The sequence below is a fragment of the Bombina bombina genome, chromosome 1 (genome assembly GCF_027579735.1).
Source record: "Bombina bombina isolate aBomBom1 chromosome 1, aBomBom1.pri, whole genome shotgun sequence".
In the NCBI taxonomy this organism is placed as follows: Eukaryota; Metazoa; Chordata; class Amphibia; order Anura; family Bombinatoridae; genus Bombina; species Bombina bombina.
In genome coordinates this window covers 722,913,350-722,936,001 of record NC_069499.1, presented here as the reverse complement: position 1 = coordinate 722,936,001, position 22,652 = coordinate 722,913,350, and the positions used below count along the sequence as shown (strand labels likewise).

General features: G+C 37.7%; 1 protein-coding gene across 4 annotated transcripts in view; it reads left to right on the top strand.

The window, feature by feature from the left end:
• The first annotated feature begins 10,821 nt into the window (after positions 1-10,821).
• The window catches only part of ARHGEF6 (Rac/Cdc42 guanine nucleotide exchange factor 6), a 283,838-nt gene continuing 272,007 nt past the window's right edge, over positions 10,822-22,652 (top strand). Inside the window, exon 1 of one of the 4 annotated variants that reach the window (XM_053699228.1) lies at positions 10,822-11,202. In XM_053699228.1, coding sequence (XP_053555203.1) covers positions 11,038-11,202 — 165 coding nt within the window. In that variant the 5' untranslated portion in view covers positions 10,822-11,037. Of the gene's footprint in view, positions 11,203-14,987; positions 15,036-22,652 lie in introns of those variants that run through there. The other 3 variants (XM_053699227.1, XM_053699226.1, XM_053699230.1) reach the window with 3 other exon arrangements.

The window sequence follows — 22,652 nt, the reverse complement described above, 5'->3', positions numbered from 1 at the left end:
ATTACAGAAATTTAAACTAATTACACCTAATCTAATAGCCCTATTAAAAAAAAAAACCCTAGCATAAACTAAACTACCAATAGCCCTTAAAAGGGCCTTTTGTGGGGCATTGCCCCAAAGTAATCAGCTCTTTTACCTGTAGTAAAAAAAAATACAAACAAACCCCCCAACAGTAAAACCCACCACCCACACAACCAACCCCCCAAATAAAATACTAGCTAAAAAACTTAAGCTCTCCATTGCCCTGAAAAGGGCATTTGGATGGGCATTGCTCTTAAAAGGGCAGTTAGCTCTTTTGCGGCCCAAAGTCCCTAATCTAAAAAATAAAACCCACCCAATACACCCTTAAAAAAACCTAACACTAACCCCCTGAAGATCGACTTACCGGGAGACGTCTTCAAGCCAGGGCGAAGTGGTCCTCCAGACGGGCATCTTCTATCTTCATCCATCCGGCGCGGAGCGGGTCCATCTTCAAGACATCCAACATGGAGCATCCTCTTCATCCGACGACAAAAACCGAATGAAGGTACCTTTAAGTGACGTCATCCAAGATGGCGTCCCTTAGATTCCGACTGGTTGATAGAATTTTATCAGCCAATAGGAATTAAGGTAGAAAAAATCCTATTGGCTGATGCAATCAGCCAATAGGATTGAAGTTCAATCCTATTGGTTGATCCAATCAGCCAATAGGATTGAGCTCGCATTCTATTGGCTGATTGCATCAGCCAATAGGATTTTTTCTACCTTAATTCCGATTGGCTGATAGAATTCTATCAGCCAATCGGAATCTAAGGGACGCCATCTTGGATGACATCAATTAAAGGTACCTTCATTCGGTGTTAGTCGTCGGATGAAGAGGATGCTCAGCGTCGGATGTCTTGAAGATGAACCCACTCCGCGCCGGATGGATGGAGATAGAAGATGCCGTCTGGATGAAGACTTCTGCCCCTCTGGAGGACCACTTCGCCCCGGCATGGATGAAGACTTCTGCCCGTCTGGAGGACCACTTCGCCCCGGCTTGGATGAAGACGTCTATCGGTAAGCCAATCTTCAGGGGTTTAGTGTTAGTTTTTTTTAAGGTTGTATTGGGTGGGTTTTATTTTTTAGATTAGGGACTTTGGGCGGCAATAGAGCTAACTGCCCTTTTAAGGGCAATGCCCATCCAAATGCCCTTTTCAGGGCAATGGGGAGCTTGTGTTTTTTTAGCTAGTATTTTATTTGGGAGGTTGGTTGTGTGGTTGGTGAGTTTTACTGTTGGGGGGGTTGTTTGTATTTTTTTTACAGGTAAAAGAGCTGATTACTTTGGGGCAATACCCCGCAAAATGCCCTTTTAAGGGCTATTGATAGTTTAGTTTAGGCTAGGTTTTTTTTTTATTTTGGGGGGCTATTTTATTTTAATAGTGCTATTAGATTAGGTGTAATTAGTTTAAATTTCTGTAATTTGTTTATTATTTTCTGTAATTTAGTGTTTAGGTTTTTTGTACTTTAGCTAATTTAATTTAATTTAGATAATTGTATTTAATTTAGTTAATTTATTTAATTATAGTGTAGTGTTAGGTGTTAGTGTAACTTAGGTTAGGTTTTATTTTACAGGTACATTTGTATTTATTTTAGCTAGGTAGTTATTAAATAGTTAATAACTATTTAATAACTATTCTACCTAGTTAAAATAAATACAAACTTGCCTGTAAAATTAAAATAAACCCTAAGCTAGCTACAATGTAACTATTAAGTATTTAGTTTTAAATAGGAATAATTTAGTTAATGATAGGAATTTTTAGTTAGATTTATTTTAATTCTATGTAAGTTAGGGGGTGTTAGGGTTAGACTTAGATTTAGGGGTTAATAACTTTACTATAGTGGCGGCGACGTTGGGGCGGCAGATTAGGGGTTAATAAATGTAGGTAGGTGGCGGCGATGTTAGGGATAGCAGATTAGGCGTTAATAATATTTAACTAGTGTTTGCGAGGCGGGAGTGTGGAGGTTTAGGGGTTAATATATTTATTATAGCGTCGGTGATGTCCGGTTTGGCAGATTAGGGGTAACATTTTTCTTTTAGTGTTTGCGATGTGGGAGGGCCTAGGTTTATGGGTTAATAGGTAGTTTATGGGTGTTAGTGTACTTTTTAGCACTTTAGTTAAGAGTTTTATGCTACGGCTTTGTAGTGTAAAACTCTAAACTACTGACTTTAAAATGCGGTACCAGTCTTGACAGGAGAGGGTCTACCGCTCACTTTTTGGCAGACTCATAATACCGGCGCTATGCAAGTCCCATTGAAAAAATAGGATACACAATTTACGTAAGTGGATTTGCGGTATTGTCAAGTCTGGCCAAAAAAGTGAGCGGTACACCTGTAACTGCCAGTAATACCAGCAGGCGTAAAAAAGCAGCGTTAGGACCTCTTAACACTGCTTTTTTACCGCACAGCTCATATTCTAGCCGAATGCTTTTTATTTCCTGAATAAACACGTTCACCTAGATTTAGAGTAATACCAGCGGGCGTAAAAAAGCAGCGTTAGGACCTCTTAACACTGCTTTTTTACCGCACAGCTCATATTCTAGCCGAATGCTTTTTATTTCCTGAATAAACACGTTCACCTAGATTTAGAGTTTGGCGTTAGCCGTCAAAACCAGCGTTAGAGGCTCCTAACGCTGGTTTTGGGTTACCGCTGGTATTTAGAGTCAGTCAGGAAAGGGTCTAACACTCACTTTGCAGCCGCAACTTTTCCATACCGCAGATCCCCCTACGGCATTTGCGTATCCTATCTTTTCAATGGGATCTTTCTAACGCCAGTATTTAGAGTTGTGGCTGAAGTGAGCGTTAGAAATCTAACGACAAAACTCCAGCCGCAGAAAAAAGCCAGGAGTTAAGAGCTTTCTGGGCTAACGCCGGTTCATAAAGCTCTTAACTACTGTGCTCTAAAGTACACTAACACCCATAAACTACCTATGTACCCCTAAACCGAGACCCCCCCACATCGCCGCCACTCTATTGCATTTTTTTAACCCCTAATCTGCCGACCGCACACCGCCGCCACCTACATTATCCCTATGTACCCCTAATCTGCTGCCCCTAACACCGCCGCCCCCTATATTATATTTATTAACGCCTAATCTGCCGCCCCCAACGTCGCCTCCACCTACCTACAATTATTAACCCCTAATCTGCCGACCGGACCTCACCGCTATTCTAATAAATGTATTAACCCCTAAAGCTAAGTCTGACCCTAACCCTAACACCCCCCTAAATTAAATATAATTTAAATCTAACAAAATAAATTAACTCTTATTAAATAAATTATTCCTATTTAAAGCTAAATACTTACCTGTAAAATAAATCGTAATATAGCTACAATATAAATTATAATTATATTGTAGCTATTTTAGGATTAATATTTATTTTACAGGCAACTTTGTATTTATTTTAACCAGGTACAATAGCTATTAAATAGTTAATAACTATTTAATAGTTACCTAGTTAAAATAATTACAAAATTACCTGTAAAATAAATCCTAACCTAAGTTACAATTAAACCTAACACTACACTATCAATAAATTAAATAAAATACCTACAATTATCTACAATTAAACCTAACACTACACTATCAATAAATTAATTAAATACAATACCTACAAATAAATACAATTAAATAAACTAACTAAAGTACAAAAAACAAAAAAAGAACTAAGTTACAAAAATAAAAAAATATTTACAAACATTAGAAAAATATTACAACAATTTTAAGCTAATTACACCTACTCTAAGCCCCCTAATAAAATAACAAAGCCCCCCAAAATAAAAAAATTCCTACCCTATTCTAAAATTAAAATAGAAAAGCTCTTTTACCTTACCAGCCCTTAAAAGGGCCTTTTGCGGGGCATGCCCCAAAGAATTCAGCTCTTTTGCCTGGAAAAAAACATACAATACCCCCCCCCAACATTACAACCCACCACCCACATACCCCTAATCTAACCCAAACCTCCCTTAAATAAACCTAACACTAAGCCCCTGAAGATCTTCCTACCTTATCTTCACCACGCCGGGTATCACCGATCGGTCCAGGCTCTGATGTCTTGATCCAAGCCCAAGCGGGGGCTGAAGACGTCCATCCTCCGGCTGAAGTCTTGATCCAAGCCCAAGCGGGGGCTGAAGACGTCCATCCTCCGGCTGAAATCTTAATCCAAGCGGCGGCTGAAGAAGTCCATCATCGGGCAGAAGTCTTCATCCTATCCGGGCAGAAGAGGAGATCCGGACTGGTAGACATCTTCATCCAAGCGGCATCTTCTATCTTCTTCCATCCGATGACAAGCGGCTCCATCTTCAAGACCTCCGGCGTGGATCCATCCTCTTCTTCCGACGTCCTAAAACAGAATGAAGGTTCTTTTAAGGGACGTCATCCAAGATGGCGTCCCTCGAATTCCGATTGGCTGATAGGATTCTATCAGCCAATCAGAATTAAGGTAGGAAAATTCTGATTGGCTGATGGAATCAGTCAATCAGATTCAAGTTCAATCCGATTGGCTGATCCAATCAGCCAATCAGATTGAGCTCGCATTCTATTGGCTGATCGGAACAGCCAATAGAATGCGAGCTCAATCTGATTGGCTGATTGGATCAGCCAATCGGATTGAACTTGAATCTGATTGGCTGATTCCATCAGCCAATCAGAATTTTCCTACCTTAATTCCGATTGGCTGATAGAATGCTATCAGCCAATCGGAATTCGAGGGACGCCATCTTGGATGACATCCCTTAAAGGAACCGTCATTCTGTTTTAGGATGTCGGAAGAAGAGGATGGATCCGCGCCGGAGGTCTTGAAGATGGAGCCGCTCGTCATCGGATGGAAGAAGATAGAAGATGCCGCTTGGATGAAGATGTCTAGCGGTCCTGATCTCCTCTTCTGCCCGGATAGGATGAAGACTTCTACCAGATGATGGACTTCTCCAGCCGCCCCTTGGATCAAGACTTCAGCCGGAGGATGGACGTCTTCAGCCCCCGCTTGGGCTTGGATCAAGACTTCAGCCGGAGGATGGACGTCTTCAGCCCCTGCTTGGGCTTGGATCAAGACATCGGAGCCTGGACCGATCGGTGATACCCGGCGTGGTGAAGATAAGGTAGGAAGATCTTCAGGGGCTTAGTGTTAGGTTTATTTAAGGGGGGTTTGGGTTAGATTAGGGGTATGTGGGTGGTGGGTTGTAATGTTGGGGGGGTATTGTATGTTTTTTTTTCCAGGCAAAAGAGCTGAATTCTTTGGGGCATGCCCCGCAAAAGACCCTTTTAAGGGCTGGTAAGGTAAAAGAGCTTTTCTATTTTCATTTTAGAATAGGGTAGGGCATTTTTTTATTTTGGGGGGCTTTGTTATTTTATTAGGGGGCTTAGAGTAGGTGTAATTAGATTAAAATTGTTGTAATATTTTTCTAATGTTTGTAAATATTTTTTTATTTTTGTAACTTAGTTCTTTTTTAATTTTTTGTACTTTAGTTAGTTTATTTAATTGTATTTATTTGTAGGTATTGTATTTAATTAATTTATTGATAGTGTAGTGTTAGGTTTAATTGTAGATAATTGTAGGTATTTTATTTAATTAATTTATTGATAGTGTAGTGTTAGGTTTAATTGTAACTTAGGTTAGGATTTATTTTACAGGTAATTTTGTAATTATTTTAACTAGGTAACTATTAAATAGTTATTAACTATTTAATAGCTATTGTACCTGGTTAAAATAAATACAAAGTTGCCTGTAAAATAAATATTAATCCTAAAATAGCTACAATATAATTATAATTTATATTGTAGCTATATTACGATTTATTTTACAGGTAAGTATTTAGCTTTAAATAGGAATAATTTATTTAATAAGAGTTAATTTATTTAGTTAGATTTAAATTATATTTAACTTAGGGGGGTGTTAGGGTTAGGGTTAGACTTAGCTTTAGGGGTTAATACATTTATTAGAGTAGCGGCGAGGTCCGGTCGGCAGATTAGGGGTTAATAATTGTAGGTCGGTGGAGGCGACGTTGGGGGCGGGAGATTAGGGGTTAATAAATATAATATAGGGGTCGGCGGTGTTAGGGGTAGCAGATTAGGGGTACATAGGGATAACGAAGGTTGCGGCGGTGTACGGAGCAGCAGATTAGGGGTTAAAAAAAATATGCAGGGGTCAGCGATCGCTGGGGCGGCAGATTAGGGGTTAATAAGTGTAAAGTTAGAGGTGTTTAGACTCGGGGAACATGTTAGGGTGTTAGGTGCAGACTTAGGAAGTGTTTCCCCATAGGAAACAATAGGGCTGCGTTAGGAGCTGAACGCTGCTTTTTTGCAGGTGTTAGGTTTTTTCAGCTCAAACTGCCCCATTATTTCCTATGGGGGAATCGTGCACGAGCACGTTTTTGAAGCTGGCCGCGTCCGTAAGCACCGCTGGTATTGAGAGTTGCAGTGGCGGTAAATATGCCTGTACGCTCCCTTTTTGGAGCCTAACGCAGCCCTTCTGTGAACTCTAAATACCAGCGGTATTTAAAAGGTGCATGAGAAAAAAAGCCAGCGTTAGCTACGCGTGTCGTTACCGACAAAAATCTAAATCTAGCCGATTGTTTTCAGCAAGAGATTGAGATGTTCTGGGAATTTGTTATTGATTGAGCATCCTGTTGAAGTCTGCCTCATACAATACGTCTAGTGTGTGCCTCTAACCGGCTCCTGCCCATGTTAGACCTATTTTTAATAGTGACTCTCAAGCAACTAGCAATACACTTATCCGGAATCTACCGATCCCCATGGGTGCCGGTTTATTGAGATTCTACTTTATATATATATACACATACATATACATGTTTAGACATGTATATGTATGTAACTCTATGTTAAAGCCCTTTGCCTTCCTTTATCTTTCTAACACTTTAAACCTCATATCTTTGAGCCCTTATAACTTTTTAATGATTTTTAAAAAAAATATATGTTTAATCAGACAGTGTTAATATGAGTGTAACTGTACAGTCAAATATATTTTTGTTGTGTCTTGTGCTACTTTTTTGTCTTGCTTAACAATTAACTAGAACTCTGAAAGTCTCGCAAAACCGGCGTGCATTAAATTAGATTGCGCTCAAGAGTGTTTACTTTCAGTTCGTAATATGCATGCTATTTCTGCCACGCTCAAATAGCCACAAAATACCCTTTATCGCTTGCACGTAACCATTAGCGCACCACTTGTAATCTAGCCCTCAATGAGAACAAATTTGTAGTACACTGTTTTCTGTGAATTCTTGCACATGCAAATATAAAAAGAATGTGCACATTTTGAAAATGGAATTAAATTGGAAAGTTGTTTAACCCCTTAATGACCGAGGACGTGCAGGGTACGTCCTCTTAAAAAAGTCACTTAACGACCAAGGACGTACCCTGCACGTCCTCAGTTTGGAAAGCAGCTGGAAGCGATCCTGATCACTTCCAGCTGATTTCCGGTTATTGCAGGATGCCTCGATATTGAGGCATCCTGCAATAACATTTTTTACCCCTCCGGTGCAGAGAGAGCCACTCTGTGGCCCTCTCTGCACCGGACATCGATGGCCGCATTCGTTGGTGGGTGGGAGCTGAAGTGGGAGGTGGGTGGGCGGCCATCGATGGCTTCTTAGTGAGAGAGGGGGGCGGGATCGGTTGCGGTATCGCCGGGGGCGCGCACGGGCGCGCGCGCGTGCGTGCACGGGGGGTGGCGGGCGGGCGCGTGCACGGGGCGGGAGCGGGTGGGAACCGCTACACTACAGAAAAAAGGTACAAGTTGATTGTAAAAAAATATATAATAAACTTATTTTTTTGAAAGCATCTAAGGGATCAGGAAGGGGTGGGGGGTTGGTATTGGGGGGGGGAAGCTACACTACAGAAAAGGGACATTTTTTTAATATATAACAGCATATTTTTCACTAAAATGGGTACTGGCAGACAGCTGCCAGTACCCAAGATGGCGCACATTAAGTCAGAGGGGGAGGGTTAGAGAGCTGTTTGGTGGGGGATCAGTGAGGTTGGGGGCTAATGGGGATCCTACACATAAGCATATGTAAATATGCTTAAAAAAATGCACAAAAAAGCCAAAATTCTCCTTTTATTTTAGTACTGGCAGAGTTTCTGCCAGTACTTAAGATGGCGGGGACATTTGTGGGGTAGGGGAGGGAAGAGAGATGTTTGGGAGGGATCAGGGGGTCTGATGTTTCAGGTGGGAGGCTGATCTCTACACTAAAGCTAAAATTAACCCTGCAAGCTCCCTACAAGCTACCTAATTAACCCCTTCACTGCTAGCCATAATACACGTGTGATGCGCAGCGCCATTTAGCAGCATTCTAATTACCAAAAAGCAACGCCAAAGTCATATATGTCTGCTATTTCTGAACAAAGGGGATCCCAGAGAAGCATTTACAACCATTTGTGCCATAATTGCACAAGCTGTTTGTAAATGATTTCAGTGAGAAACCTAAAATTGTGAAAAATGTAACATTTTTTTTAATTTGATCGCATTTGGCGGTGAAATGGTGGCATGAAATATACCAAAATGGGCCTAGATCAATACTTGGGGTTGTCTACTACACTACACTAAAGCTAAAAATACCCCAAAAAGCTCCTTACATGCTTCCTAATTAACCCCTTCACTGCTGGGCATAATACACGTGTGGTGGGCAGTGGCATTTAGCGGCCTTCTAATTACCAAAAAGCAAAGCCAAAGCCATATATGTCTGCTATTTCTGAACAAAGGGGATCCCAGAGAAGAATTTACAACCATTTATGCCATAATTGCACAAGCAGTTTGTAAATAATTTCAGTGAGAAACTGAAAGTTTGTGAAAAAATTTGTGAAAAAGTGAACGATTTTTTGTATTTGATCGCATTTGGCGGTGAAATGGTGGCATGAAATATACCAAAATGGGCCTAGATCAATACTTTGGGATGTCTTCTAAAAAAAAATATATACATGTCAATGGATATTCAGGGATTCCTGAAAGATATCAGTGTCCCAATGTAACTAGCGCTAATTTTGAAAAAAAATGGTTTGAAAATAGCAAAGTGCTACTTGTATTTATGGCCCTATAAGTTACAAAAAAAGCAAAGAACTTGTAAACATTGGGTATTTCTAAACTCAGGATAAAATTTAGAAACTATTTAGCATGGGTGTTTTTTGGTGGTTGTAGATTTGTAACAGATTTTGGGGTTCAAAGTTAGAAAAAGTGTGTTTTTTTCCATTTTTCCTCATATTTTATAAATTATTTTATAGTAAATGATAAGATATGATGAAAATAATGGTATTTTTAGAAAGTCCATTTAATGGCGAGAAAAACGGTATATAATATGTGTGGGTACAGTAAATGAGTAAGAGGAAAATTTCAGCTAAACACAAACACCGCAGAAATGTAAAAATAGCCTTGGTCCCAAACGGACAGAAAATGGAAAAGTGCTCTGGTCACTAAGGGGTTAAATTTGCATGTTCTATCTCAGGGGTCGCCAACCTTTTGGACCACAGGGACCACTAAACTCACAATTTTGAATCCCGAAACCCACTAACATTATGTATATATTTACACATTTTTAAGAATTATTTTTTGGAATTAACTAACTGAATGACAGAACTGAGAGAATACTTTCAAATGACAGATGAAGGGTGAGTGCCAACTTTTGAGCTTGAAACAGAGGGGCAAAAAGTGGGGAAAAAAAGAATTATGTTTAAAAGGACCACAAGACTTTCAAGCTACCTCCCCAGTTATGAGTTATTCAAAACTACTTATGATCATGGACAGAGATTGGAGTAATAAATGAAGTTTATATCAGAAAGCTGTCAATATGGATGTGAGCTAACCACGACTGATGTTACTGGCAATTACTATAATACTGGTGGGATATGGCTGATCTGCTGGATGGCAATTACAGGAATTCAGATGGAACGGCTTTGTGCGCGGGAAAATTATTAGAATGAAAAATAATTCATATTTAATTAAAAAAAAAAGAAAATGGAGGGGAGGAAGACAAACAGAGATGTAAGTCCATCTGAAGGAATTAGGAAAACTTCTATAAAGAGACAGGTAAAGGGAAGAAAATAAATGAAATATAAGAGATTTTTTTTTTTTAAAGATTTTCTTTTTTTTTTATAAACTTTAATTCCACTATTTAAAGCCAAGACTATACCAACTTCTACTGGCTTTAGAATGGAAGCATCTTTCTCTGAGCAGTGCGCCGGGCAGGAGGAGATAAAAATAATTTCTAGCTATGCAAGTGGTGCAGTACTACGCAATGTGCGTAGTAGATTGTAATTTAACTACTCCTTCGTCGGTTTTCACTGATGTCCAGCCAGGCACTGTAGGAAGTTGCGGTGCAACGGGGTGACACCATCAGAGGAGATTAATTCCCGCTTGATGGTGTCATGGACCACCAACGTCTTCTCGTGGACCACTGGTTGGTGACCGCTGTTCTAAATCATGAAAGTTTAATCTTAACTTGAGTGTCCCTTTAATTGCTGTGCATTTTTACCTTAGAGTTCAGCAGCTTCGCTTTATCTTAGTAAAAGCTTATTTTAAGCTTATTATTACAAATATAAAATGTCATGCATGTAGTAATGTAAACTGCACTGTATTTTCTACAACAGTTTTATAAAGTGTGCTATGGAATTTAAGCAACTATGGCATTGCATTTTAGAAGTATAATCTTAGAAATAGATCTACACAAGAAACCAGACCTTTAACTCGCTTATCTGATTCACTATAAAACAGTGTACAGTGTAAACGTCTCTAGAATCCTAAAGATTAAACAGCTCACTAAAGCTAAAACAAAACTGGACAATATAAATGCAATTTCTGTTTTTCTATGCCCTCCAAAAAAAAGAGTGCAGTTGCAAACGGCACATGTGACTACTAATAGGCAAAACACATACAGTACAGTTGCACAGCCCAGCTTCCTGCTTACATTTCTCTGTATGGTGAAGTTACTGCGAGCAGAAAAAAAGGAAGAACTGGCTAGATGTAATCGCGGATGTGGCTTACTGTTCTCTCTGTGCTGAACACCCAGGACAACCATGAACCCAGAGGAGCAAACTGTCACATGGCTTATCTCCCTGGGGGTGCTAAGTTCCCCCAAGAAGACCATCTGTGACCCAGAAGAGTTTTTAAAAAGTTCCCTTAGAGATGGGGTAGTATTGTGCAAGCTGATGAGCAGGCTCCTTCCAGGTTCCGTGGAGAAGGTAAATAAATAACAATTTTAGGCTGGGTCTGTATATCTAAATCTAATCGATCTATCATCTATATCATCTATCAATCTATTATCTATCTAAGTCAATCTATCTAAGTCTATATTCTATCTAATCTATCTATCTATTCATCTATCTATCTATCTATCTATCTATCTATCTAATCATCAACAGTAGGCTTATTCCTTTAAGAGATAATATGTTAAACACAAATATATGGATCTATTAGATGTATTACTGTATAGTTTGTCAAAATTATATTTGTAACTGAAACAAAAATAAAATCAAATAATTGCAGATATCTAGATGCTTTATGCATCATTAAAATAATTTATTTTGACTTTATATTATTAGATCGGAGCAAGGGTTTTAGCAGATGCAATGTTGTTTTATTAAACATTGAGAGTCAATGAAAGTTCCTCATTAGTAGCTGTACTGTGTAGTGTGCCAAATCTTACTGAATTCTGCAGCATTCCAGGCTCATCCTTGACATTCCACCCCGTGCATTGCAAACGGAACACTTGGAGCTGCTGATACATGCTAAGGATTCCAGACAGAATGCTTTACTGAAAGGGGCTGTGCCCATAGTAAACTAAGCCTGAAACAAGTGTACATATGGGGTATACTTCTTTTGAGAGTAAAATCTCCCTGGTTTTGACCCCACTCTCTTTTATGGGAAAACAAGTCCAAATAACTTCAACAATTTACAACTTCCTACTTTTGTTTTAAAGTTACTAAACTTGACAGGGGATAGTAACACACTTTTATGGCAGCAGCATATATCTATCTACTGTGGGAGAAGCTTTTACCAAGTGACAGTTTATCCAATAAGTGTATTGTATTATTTATATCAGGGCTTAGTCCAGTGCTCTCAACATATTGATTCTCTTGCTCTTATTAAAGCAAGACATTTGTTTTACTAGTGCCCCTTGTTACCTATGGAGTTGTATATAATCTTTTAGAAAAATATATCAAATTATTTATATACAAAATCCCCATAGACTTTAATAGTGTTTTTCAGTAAAAAAATTGGTTTATCTAAAGGATTGTGATCAACCCCTATTTGTTTTACCATAGCAAAAGTTCCAACACAGGAGTCACAACACATTACAGCTCCTGAAAAGGACACGGCTGCTGATTGGCAGCAACATGCATATGCCTTTACTAATTGGTTCACCAGCTCTATCTTGCTCAGGAGATGCTGTGGCACTGTGGCTCCCGAGCAAAACTTTAGCTATGTGTTTAACTTGATCTATGCGTGTTGAAATCATATTTAGCAAGCACACAATGCAAAAATGACATGCTGTTATTGAATTAGAGCATTTTAATTTTGCATCTAAATGTACCTTTAACTAATTGACTTCACATTTTGTAGCAATGCGTTGCAGTCAAGGGGCTAAGAACACTGGGAATGGACATTAAAGTTATTTTTATTTGCTATATCCAATCCAAAAGAGCAGTTTTGTTACTATGCTTGTGGGGCATTTTACCATCCACAAATAAAGCTGTGGGAGTTTTCCTTATCAAGCAATGAGCTTTTATCCTAGACAAGCGTTACAAGACTTTAAAATAAAATTAAATGGCTGAGTACAACAATAGTAGCAAGGTTACTACTCACCATGCTATTGTTTTTTTCCTCCTGTACCTCTATATTCTTTTATTTTACCTCATAACAGAATCCAGCTGCAACAGCTCTGCATTTTATACAGGGTGCCGCCATCTTGTAGCTTACGTATTGTTGTATCCTGTGACAGAAGCCGTGCACTGTCACAGATCTGTGATGTTACTGGCTTTTTGACAGCTGTTCCAGTTGCTCTTCAGTTTGGCTCACATAATATAGAGTTGAAGTGTTACAATTTGTTTGCACTGTTCAAAATTAAAATAACAAATATAAGCTCCAAGATGGTGGCGCCCAGTGTGAAGATGCAGAGTTTCACTGATACTTGTAAGGGGTTAAAATAATAGAATGATTTCGAAGACAGCTGCAGACAGAGGAGGAAAAAACAATAGCATGGTGACTCAGCTACTGTAGTTGTACTCAGCAGTTAAACAACTTGGTTTTAACCTTTTTTATACAAAAAACTATGAAATATTTATTTGTGCACGTTTATAGACATGAGAGAAATGTTTAAAATCGCTTTCATTATTATGCTCAAGGCATTAAAAAAAACTATTGTGATTAAAGGAAAAAAGACTTTTTATTAATTACACAGTTTAAAGGGGCTTAATAGTGCAAATGCAAAATGCTGTATTGTGCTTGAACATTTTATAATAATACCTATAACTCTGTATTTTTAACCTCTGCAAAAAAGTCAGACTTTATAGCCACAATATACTACCGCTTCTGATGTGGAAGTTGCATGTGATTGGCAGCTACACATATATGCTCTCTACTGATTGGGCACAAATTCCCACAGACACTCTCTATAATCTTGTGGAAAGCCGTCCCAGAAGAGAGGCTGCTATAGCCACAAAGGGGTGGGAGTGCAACTCCATATTAATGTCTATACTTTTGAAATGGGATGTCCAACATAGTAGTGATGGTCAAGTGTCTGCATATTTTGTACATATAGTAGGGCCAGATTACAAGTTGAGTGCAAAATATAGCTTCTGCAATAGTGATATTTGCGCTCAACTGAGAAATACCAGTGCACACAAATTTGCTCTGGTATTACAAGTGAAATGCAATGCGAACAATTGCACGGAAGCATTGCGCTCACAAGAACACACTTCCATAGGGTCCAATAAGATCCTCATTCTTATGCTGTGAGACACGGGTAACTCACGCAGAGATGGGCAGCAAATATAAATGCATATGAATATATGTATATACGCATATAAACACATAAATATAGATGTATATAAGCATATACATATATATTTAGAGAAATAACACAGTCCCCATAGACCGCAATATAAAGGCACCCTACACCCTGCTTTTAGCAGTTATATTTTTAAAAAATAAAGATGCAAATTTTTTTTATTGTAAAAACAAAACACACCACTTTATTTTGGGGGACATTTAGAAAATTAACCAGATATCTGATCTTTGGTTAATTATCTGAGCGCTAATTGCTACCCCAAGCTCGCTGCAGCAATAACCAGCCACTTGTAATCGCTGGTTATTTATCGCACGCCCATAAAGAAGCGAATTTGCCCATTTGCGAATGTGCGATAAATTAGTGCTCCACTTGTAATCTAGCCCATAGTGTCCGTGTGTGTTTGTGTGTGTATATGTAAAGCTTGGACTAATGTGGTGGATGTATACATGTTAACAAATATAATTCAAGCAATAATATTGTTTAACAAAAACATTTTTCCCATCTGATTTATGTTGCAAATTGTTTCTATCTTTAAAAAAGTGCTACACTGTGCTTCTAATAATTATGTTTCACATCCATTTAAAAGAGATCATTATATGTTTTTATATGTATTCTGTTTTGAATAACTATCTTCCAATTTTAATAATGACGTGTACACACAGTTACCACTTCCCTAGCAGTGGTTTGAAAGTGGCAATGTAAGGTCTAGGTTCCTTATTTGTCAATGTTTTTTTCTTTTTGCAAGAATCTCTGATGCAGTCACATGATATGTGTTGCATTCTACTTCACTAGTGTCTCCAATAACTCTGCCCCTTTCCTGAAGTTGATGATGTAAAAAACATAACTATTGGTAGATAAGCAGAAGTTCCCATTGGTAATTTCTTTCTGACTTCATGATTGGTCAGATATATTTTCCAGCCCAGTTTGCATTCTCTTCCTGTCACTGAATCTGGACAGTGTTGTGTAGTAGAGGATGATCTGCTTCAGCAAACTGCCTTAGATAAGGTCAGTAGATTTTGTATGAGTTGCTGTAATTAGCTTATTATTTATATTACAGTTTTTTTTCCAAATGAGATCCTTTTTGTATGGTTTTTACATTCAATATGAAAATGTGCAAGTAAAAATAATATATATATATAAGTAAATTAATAACCTGGAAGTAAAGTTACTGAAGAGTGCCTAGTTAATGATGGATTTAAAGATATTCATTTTATATATTATGCTATTTGCACTTTATAATTTGGTTACATTCTCACATATATTAGCTACAGCTGCAGATATTAAAATAATGTTTACCAGCTCTCCTATTATTAATTGCTCTACATTAATACTGTAATAGAACATGTCTTGTAAGTATATATTTCTCTGCAGCATGTCATATAATTTGACTGTGTTTTATTTGCTTGCTGTTATCTCCAATGTGATTAGGAATTGCTATGTCTTGTTATATTGTTTACTACTATGACAGAATTGAGATTTTAGAATCCATCCTTTTAAGCTCTTAGAATATTTTTTTTTATAAGTTAGTGTATATTTCAGGTGAGTCTTAACAATTGAGGTATTCTGCATATACCTATATAGCCATCTTTTGTCAGCTATTAAAATATGTGGCTAGCTCCATTTTTCAGACCTGACAACTTTGAAAACTATTTCAGTGTTCACAAATTTGCATATTTGGTGAAGTCACAGAATGTTTTAAAGCAGAAGGAAATGTATTACAATCTACAAAGAGGTTATCACTTTTTATTCAGAATTCAGTTTCAGTAGATTATTTCTAGACAGTTTTGTAAACTATGTTCAACATTTTGAATTGATTTATGAACATTTGAAATGTAAGTAAAAATTTGTCTTAACACTTTTTGTTTTCATACTGTATTCATATTTAATACTAAACATAAATTGTACAGTGTTACTGCATTTTTTTGTATTTGATATGACATGATATCAAAAGTAAAAAATAAATCAATATATTTTATTGATGATTTATTGACATAAATAATGGAAAATACACTTATTAACACAGGGTTGTCCAACTTAATGCCCATGAGCCATGATACAGCTCATCAGTGCTTTTTATCCAGCCATCTAATTCCAAAGTTTTATCATTCCCTTAGGATGTCATATCATTGTAGGTTGCAAATATAAATTTGATGGTTGTGTAATGTTGTTGTAGAAGATTTGTCTACCTCGCCCCATTGGCAGCACACAGTGTTAAAGGGCCATGATACCCACATTTTTTCTTTCATGATTTAGAAGGATAATGCATTTTTAAACATCTTTCTAATTTACTTCTATTATCTAATTTGTTTTATTCTTTTGATATTCTTTGCTGAAAAGCATATCTAGATATGCTCAGTAGCTGCTGATTGGTTGCTGCACATAGAAGCCTCATGTGATTGGCTCACCCATGTGCATTGCTTTTTCTTCAAATAAGGATATCTACAAAATGAAGCAAAATAAATAATAAAAGTTAATTGTAATGTTTTTTAAATTTGTATGTTCTATCTGAATCATGAAAGAAAGATTTTGGGTTTAGTGGCCCTTTAAAGGGATAAGAAACCCAATTTTTTTTTCTTTCATGATTCAGATGGAGCATCCAATTTTTAAGCAACTTTCTAATTTACTCCTATTTTCAATTTGTCTTCGTTCTCTTGGTATCTTTATTTGAAAAAGTAGAAATGTAAGCTTAGGAGCCGGCCCATTTTTGGTTCAGCACCTGTGTAGCGCTTGCTGATTGGTGGCTAAATGTAGCCACCAATCAGCAAGCACTACCTAGTATTCTGAACCAAAAATGTAATGCTCTACCTGAGCATGAAAGTAAACATTTGTCTTTCAAATCCCTTTAACCATGCTTGCAGTTCCAGAGCAGGACACAGACTCTGATGGTGAGGTTGTTAGCATAAACATTTTTTTTTTTGTATGAGAATATTATTATAGGATCAAAGTTATAAAAGTTTCCTCCCTGGTTCAGACACAGATTGGAGAAGGGGAGGCTGGATTTGATGCATTGGAGGGACTATATGTAGAAGTATTTGTTTGTTTGCTTTTTTGCTTGATTTAGAAGTATTTATTATTTGCTTTTCTTAACAGAATTTGAATAATGTATCTACTGGTCCTTCAACGAGAAAAAAATACTAATGTGACCCCTGAAAAGTGGTCCCTGCTTTAAATGGTATTAGTGCAGGATAATTTTTTTTTTACTGGTAATGTAGCACCCACAGCAATATAACCGCTGCCAAACTGTAGCAGCCACCATGGTCAGAACATGACAGGAGCAATGTGACTATAAAATGTGATAAGAGGTGAGATTTTCCATCTGTGACATCCTGATCATGACTGATAAATTATACTAGATAAAATGAAAAAGGGAAATAAATTGCTCTTAAAGAAGAGATACTTTGCATCACTCTCCACCTTGATTTATCTTTTCTACATTTCTGGTTTCTCTCTTTGGACCTCATGATCAAAAAACTCACTGGCATGGAGACAAATCAAACAAGGGCTTTTTTTGAGCATTATATTGAAATGTATGTGTCTCTCCTTCATGTCCAGAAACCTATATAACTAGGTAAACCACTTTCAGGCTAAAATCTACTTTTCCCAAATCATTTGAAGGACCTTGCCATACTGAGGAGACTCCTTGGAACATCTCGCCAGAGCAGAGAACTAGATCATCAAACCCTCTAAACCTATATATTTACTATTGACCCTGCTCCTATTAAAAAAAATGCTCTATTACAACTGTCAAAATGCATGGCAGAAACAGAACATTTTACTCCTATTATGTATTTACACTACTTAAAATAATGACCCATTACAGTCTACAACAGCGGTCGCCAACCAGTGGTCCATGGACCACTGGTGATCCCCAAGAAGATGTAGGTGGTCCTTGACACCATCAAGCAGGAATTAATCTACTCTGATGGTGTCACCCTCGTCTCGCTACAACTCCCTACAGTGCCTCTCTGTTTTCCACTCACCCTTCATCTGTCATTTGGAAGTATTCTCTAAAATTGTGTAGATATATACATAATGTAAACTTAGCTATGGTTATACTAGTTATGTACAGTATGTGTGTGTGTGTGTGTGTATATGTGTGTATATATATATATATATATATATATATATATATATATATATATATGTATATAATGTATGTGTATATATATATATATATATATATATATATATATATATATATATATATATATATATATATATATATATATATATATATATATATATATATATATATACCTCACTTTACAGCGCTTCACTTTACAGCGCTTTGTGGAGCTGAAGTTCAACCTCCAAGGATTTTGAAACAGTGCTGTAATCATTGTGAGATTGCGAGAAAAGTGTCTGGCACCATTTTGTTATGCACAGTTCTCTCAGTGCTATAGTCTGGCAAATTTTACTACAGTAATTGTCTGTACTGTGCTGTGCGAGTGTTAAACTAAACTTAGCGCTATTGCACCCCTAATATTTGTTAGTTTATAAATGTTTTTAAGCACACTGGCAAGTGAAAAGAAAGCTAAAACTGCCTTGTTTCACTTTAAGGCGGTTTTCACGTTACAGCGGGGCTGTAGCCCGCTGTATGAGCGGAGTATACCTATATACACACACATTATAGAGGTTTGTACCTTTTAAAAAAAATCATGTTAGTGGTCCACAGGATTTAAAATTGTGAGTTTAGTGATCCTGAGGTCCTAAAGGTTGGCGACCCCTGGTCTACAACTCTGGCAGTGCAAAAATGTATATGCTCTAATTTGTTATTAGAATCAGGGCCGGTGCTAGACTATTTTGCGCCCTAGGCAAGACCAGCTACTTGCGCCCCCCTACAAAACAAACTCCCCCCTCCCCTGCATATGACCCCTTATACAAACAGAAGCAGTCCGAAGTCTGTATACAGTACATTGGTATACAACTAAAACTTTGGGGCTTAGTTAGGAGTCTGAAAATCATCATAATGTTATTTAAAAATAAGCAAAACTATAAATTTTTACAAAAACACACCCAGATGGGCAATATAAATGGATCATCTACAAAACATGTATGCAAAGAAAAATCTAGTGTATAATGTCCCTTTAATGTAATGATTAATCATGTGGAGTAAATAAATATTTGTATACATAGTTTTGTTCAGGCTGTATTGGACAATAACAATCTATATACTACATAAAGAGGCAAATATACAGAGAGGGATCTATACATAACCGTATATATAAGCCACCATTGCCTGCCTAATTACACAATATCATTCAGGGGTAAAAAAGAATGCTACACAAGAAAAAAACAAAGAGGGGTTATAGAAATACCTTGATCAGTTCCTTGTAGATGGACAGATTTATGCTCTATTCTTCCTGCCTTTGACAGAGCAATTTTCTACAGAGTTAAATAAAACAACAACAAAAAAGACTACATACACAGCACATACTGCTACTCAGACACTGACACACTCGTGTATAAATGTGTGTGTGTATTGCTGTTGTATTTAACTTTGTTTAAAATTGGTCTGTCAAAAGGCAGAAACATGCCATAAATTATATATATATATATATATATATACACACACACATAGTTTTAAAAAAGCACATTAATCTGGCCTTTTAGCTTTTTATTAATTTAGTGCAGCAAGTTCCAATTAAGCTTACCATTACTAAGTCCCTCTATTGAAGTCCCACTTCTCCCCTTTCCCCACTCTTTGATAACAATGACACTCAGTAATTATAGCAGGATAAGCTTAGCTTCTGTCACCTGATAATGATCAGATCAGGGATTCCACCTCCTCAGGTCCCTGCTGTGACTGTCACTTCCATCCATGTAATGTGATACTCGGTCATTCCTTGCAGGACAACGTCGCTGTGAATGATGTTAGGAGGAGGAGCTGCGGACAGTGCACAATCTGATGGCTTTTGCACAGGGAGCGAGGGCTCTAACCTAAACATGCATTCTGCCTCTTGACAGTGTGCGGCACAGCAGCATCCCCTCAAAGCGCGCAAGCACCTCCGCTCCCTCTACTTCCTGTGTTGCAGGCCATTGTTGCACGGTATTCTGGAACTTGAAGTTCCAGCCGTGTAGCCTAAAAAAGGGCCAAGCTGCACCACTGCACTAAATTTTAAGAGTAGCACTCAGAGGCTGACCCCACAGAAACCCCAAACCAAGATGCCTAGTCTTTGCCAGTACCCCCATCAGGGTCCGGGCTCCTCTGCTCACCGGCATAACTTAGGCTCGGGCTGGCTGCGCCCTAGGCGGCAGTGCGCCCTAGGCGGCTGCCTTTGCACGCCTAGTGGGAGCACCGGCCCTGATTAGAATATGTAATATTAGTACTACTGGTGCTGCAAGCCAATGTGTTTTTCCCTCACAAAGGGAGCCACAGAGAACTTTGCAGCATACATGCAACTGCTGCTGCTGATTGGCTCACTGGCCAGGTCTGCTCTAAAACAGAAGTCCTCTGTGGCTCACAAGCAGTACTTCAACTATGCATTCAACCCCTTTGCAGGGAAATGCAGAGACTTATTGGGATGTTAGTGCTAAAAGTACATGCTATAATGAATTGGAGCATGTCATTTGTTTACTGTAATGTCCCTTTAAACCCTTACCAGATATTTCCACTTGGGAGCCTTTTGTAAAGAAGTTGCAGTGATCCCATAGGAGCAGAGGCAGATGCTCCGATATAGAATCACTTACTAGTTATGCCATGTAACACCCTCGCTGCCTGTGTGCACTTGGATCGTGGCTACAGTTTCATTAGTGCTCTCTTGGAGTATCATTCCACAAAATCTAAATAAATATTTTATAACTTCTTCACAGTCAACATGTCAATGCATTGAAGGGACATTAAACTTAATTTAATTCTCCATAAATGTTAAAGTATGAGTAGGAAAAAAAGTTAACTTTGCAAAATACTTTCATTATTAATTTTGCCAGTTTCTCCTGGATTTTACTTCTTAAAGTGTGCATTTCTATAATGCCCCAGAGTCAGGGCCGGATTTACATCTCAGGTGGCTGTAGGCACAAAAACCTGAAGCGCCACCCCCCCATAAAAAAGTGGAAAAAAATTAGGACTTTTTTTATTATTATTTAGGACAACTAAAAATAAATATTAGATGTAAAATTACATTTTCTATTATGTATAACAAAAACAAATCATGTTAAACTTTTAATGCAAAATATTCTAAAGAAAACCCTATTTAAAGGGACATAAAATGTGACAGTTAGCTGGGCATTTTATTATTGCACTAGTGCTTGCACAGAAGTGTGTTAGCCTCTTGCAAAAGAGTTAAACACATAGTCAATGTCAGTTCAGAGACAGCAATACACATCTGTGCAGACCCAGATGGGCTCATAGGACATGTTTATTGACAAGCCATTAGTGTATTGCTTTTCTGGAGATGACTTTGACTATGTGCTTAACATTTTGTTGGAGTTAAACACCGTTTTGTGTAAACAATAGCAATATTAAAACTAGCAGCATGCAAGCTCATCACCATCAACAACCTGTGCAGCCAGTGGTAGAAAATATAAAATATAGGTATTTTTTCCACTACATGAAAAAAATCTTGTAAACTCTGATATTTTTGGTACAAATACACACAGATGTTACATTTATTTTGTTCTGAAATATAAATATCATATGATGTTGCTCTAAAAGGAAAACATGGAATGTTGTAGATTATATGTAATCCAGGGGTCAACAAATGTGTTTAAAATTAGAACTTAGAAATTCAATTTACCACAATACAAAAATACCACACTTACTTGATAAAAGAACAGATTAACAATTTTTAATGTGATGTGTGTGTGTGTATATATATATATATATATATATATATATATATACATACATACATACATACATACATACATACATACAAACAAATATGCCATGTGAGTGGTTTACACACATACACATTTTACAGCCTTACAGTCTACAAACTTTGTTGTCAAAGTACCCTAAAGGCTGTAAATCACAATTGGCAACTTGTAATAAAGAGCAGAGCAGCTAGTCCCACATAACCTCCACACCTCCAAGGCCTTTATAGAACAAAAACATTCATCCTGAAGCAGAATTTAAACTCCTGGCTTTTAAAAAGGAATACAGCACATAACAAGTGAATACACTGCAACCCTCTCTGTTAGCCAAGGGGTTAAAGTGCTCTGCTTGTTATGTTTTCATTCTAGGCAGCATTAGAAGCCTTGTACAGTCCTAACCTGTTCTGAAGCTTTCATTCCTCAACAAAAAGTTTCTGCACCACATCAGCATTGAGCTTGGCTGTGTGAGGCAACAGAAGTACATAAAATAAAAGTGAAACTAAACATGCCTGGCGAAAATGGGAGGGCTTTAGTTTTAATCTTTGCCCCTCTTTCCTTCATGGCTCCCTCAACTGCTGTAACATATTCCCAATGAAACACTCAACTTTGTAGGCACCTGGCAGCACAATTCTTACTAAAATAAATGCCCTCATAAATTTTTTTATTTTTTTTTATTACTGACAGGCAGGCGCCCCTCACTGCAAGGCACCTGTAGGCACATGCCTACTGTGCCTAATGGGAAATCCGGCCCTGCCCAGAGTTGTAGTCCTTTTAGGTTTCAGAACCCAGAACCTGGCACATCCTACA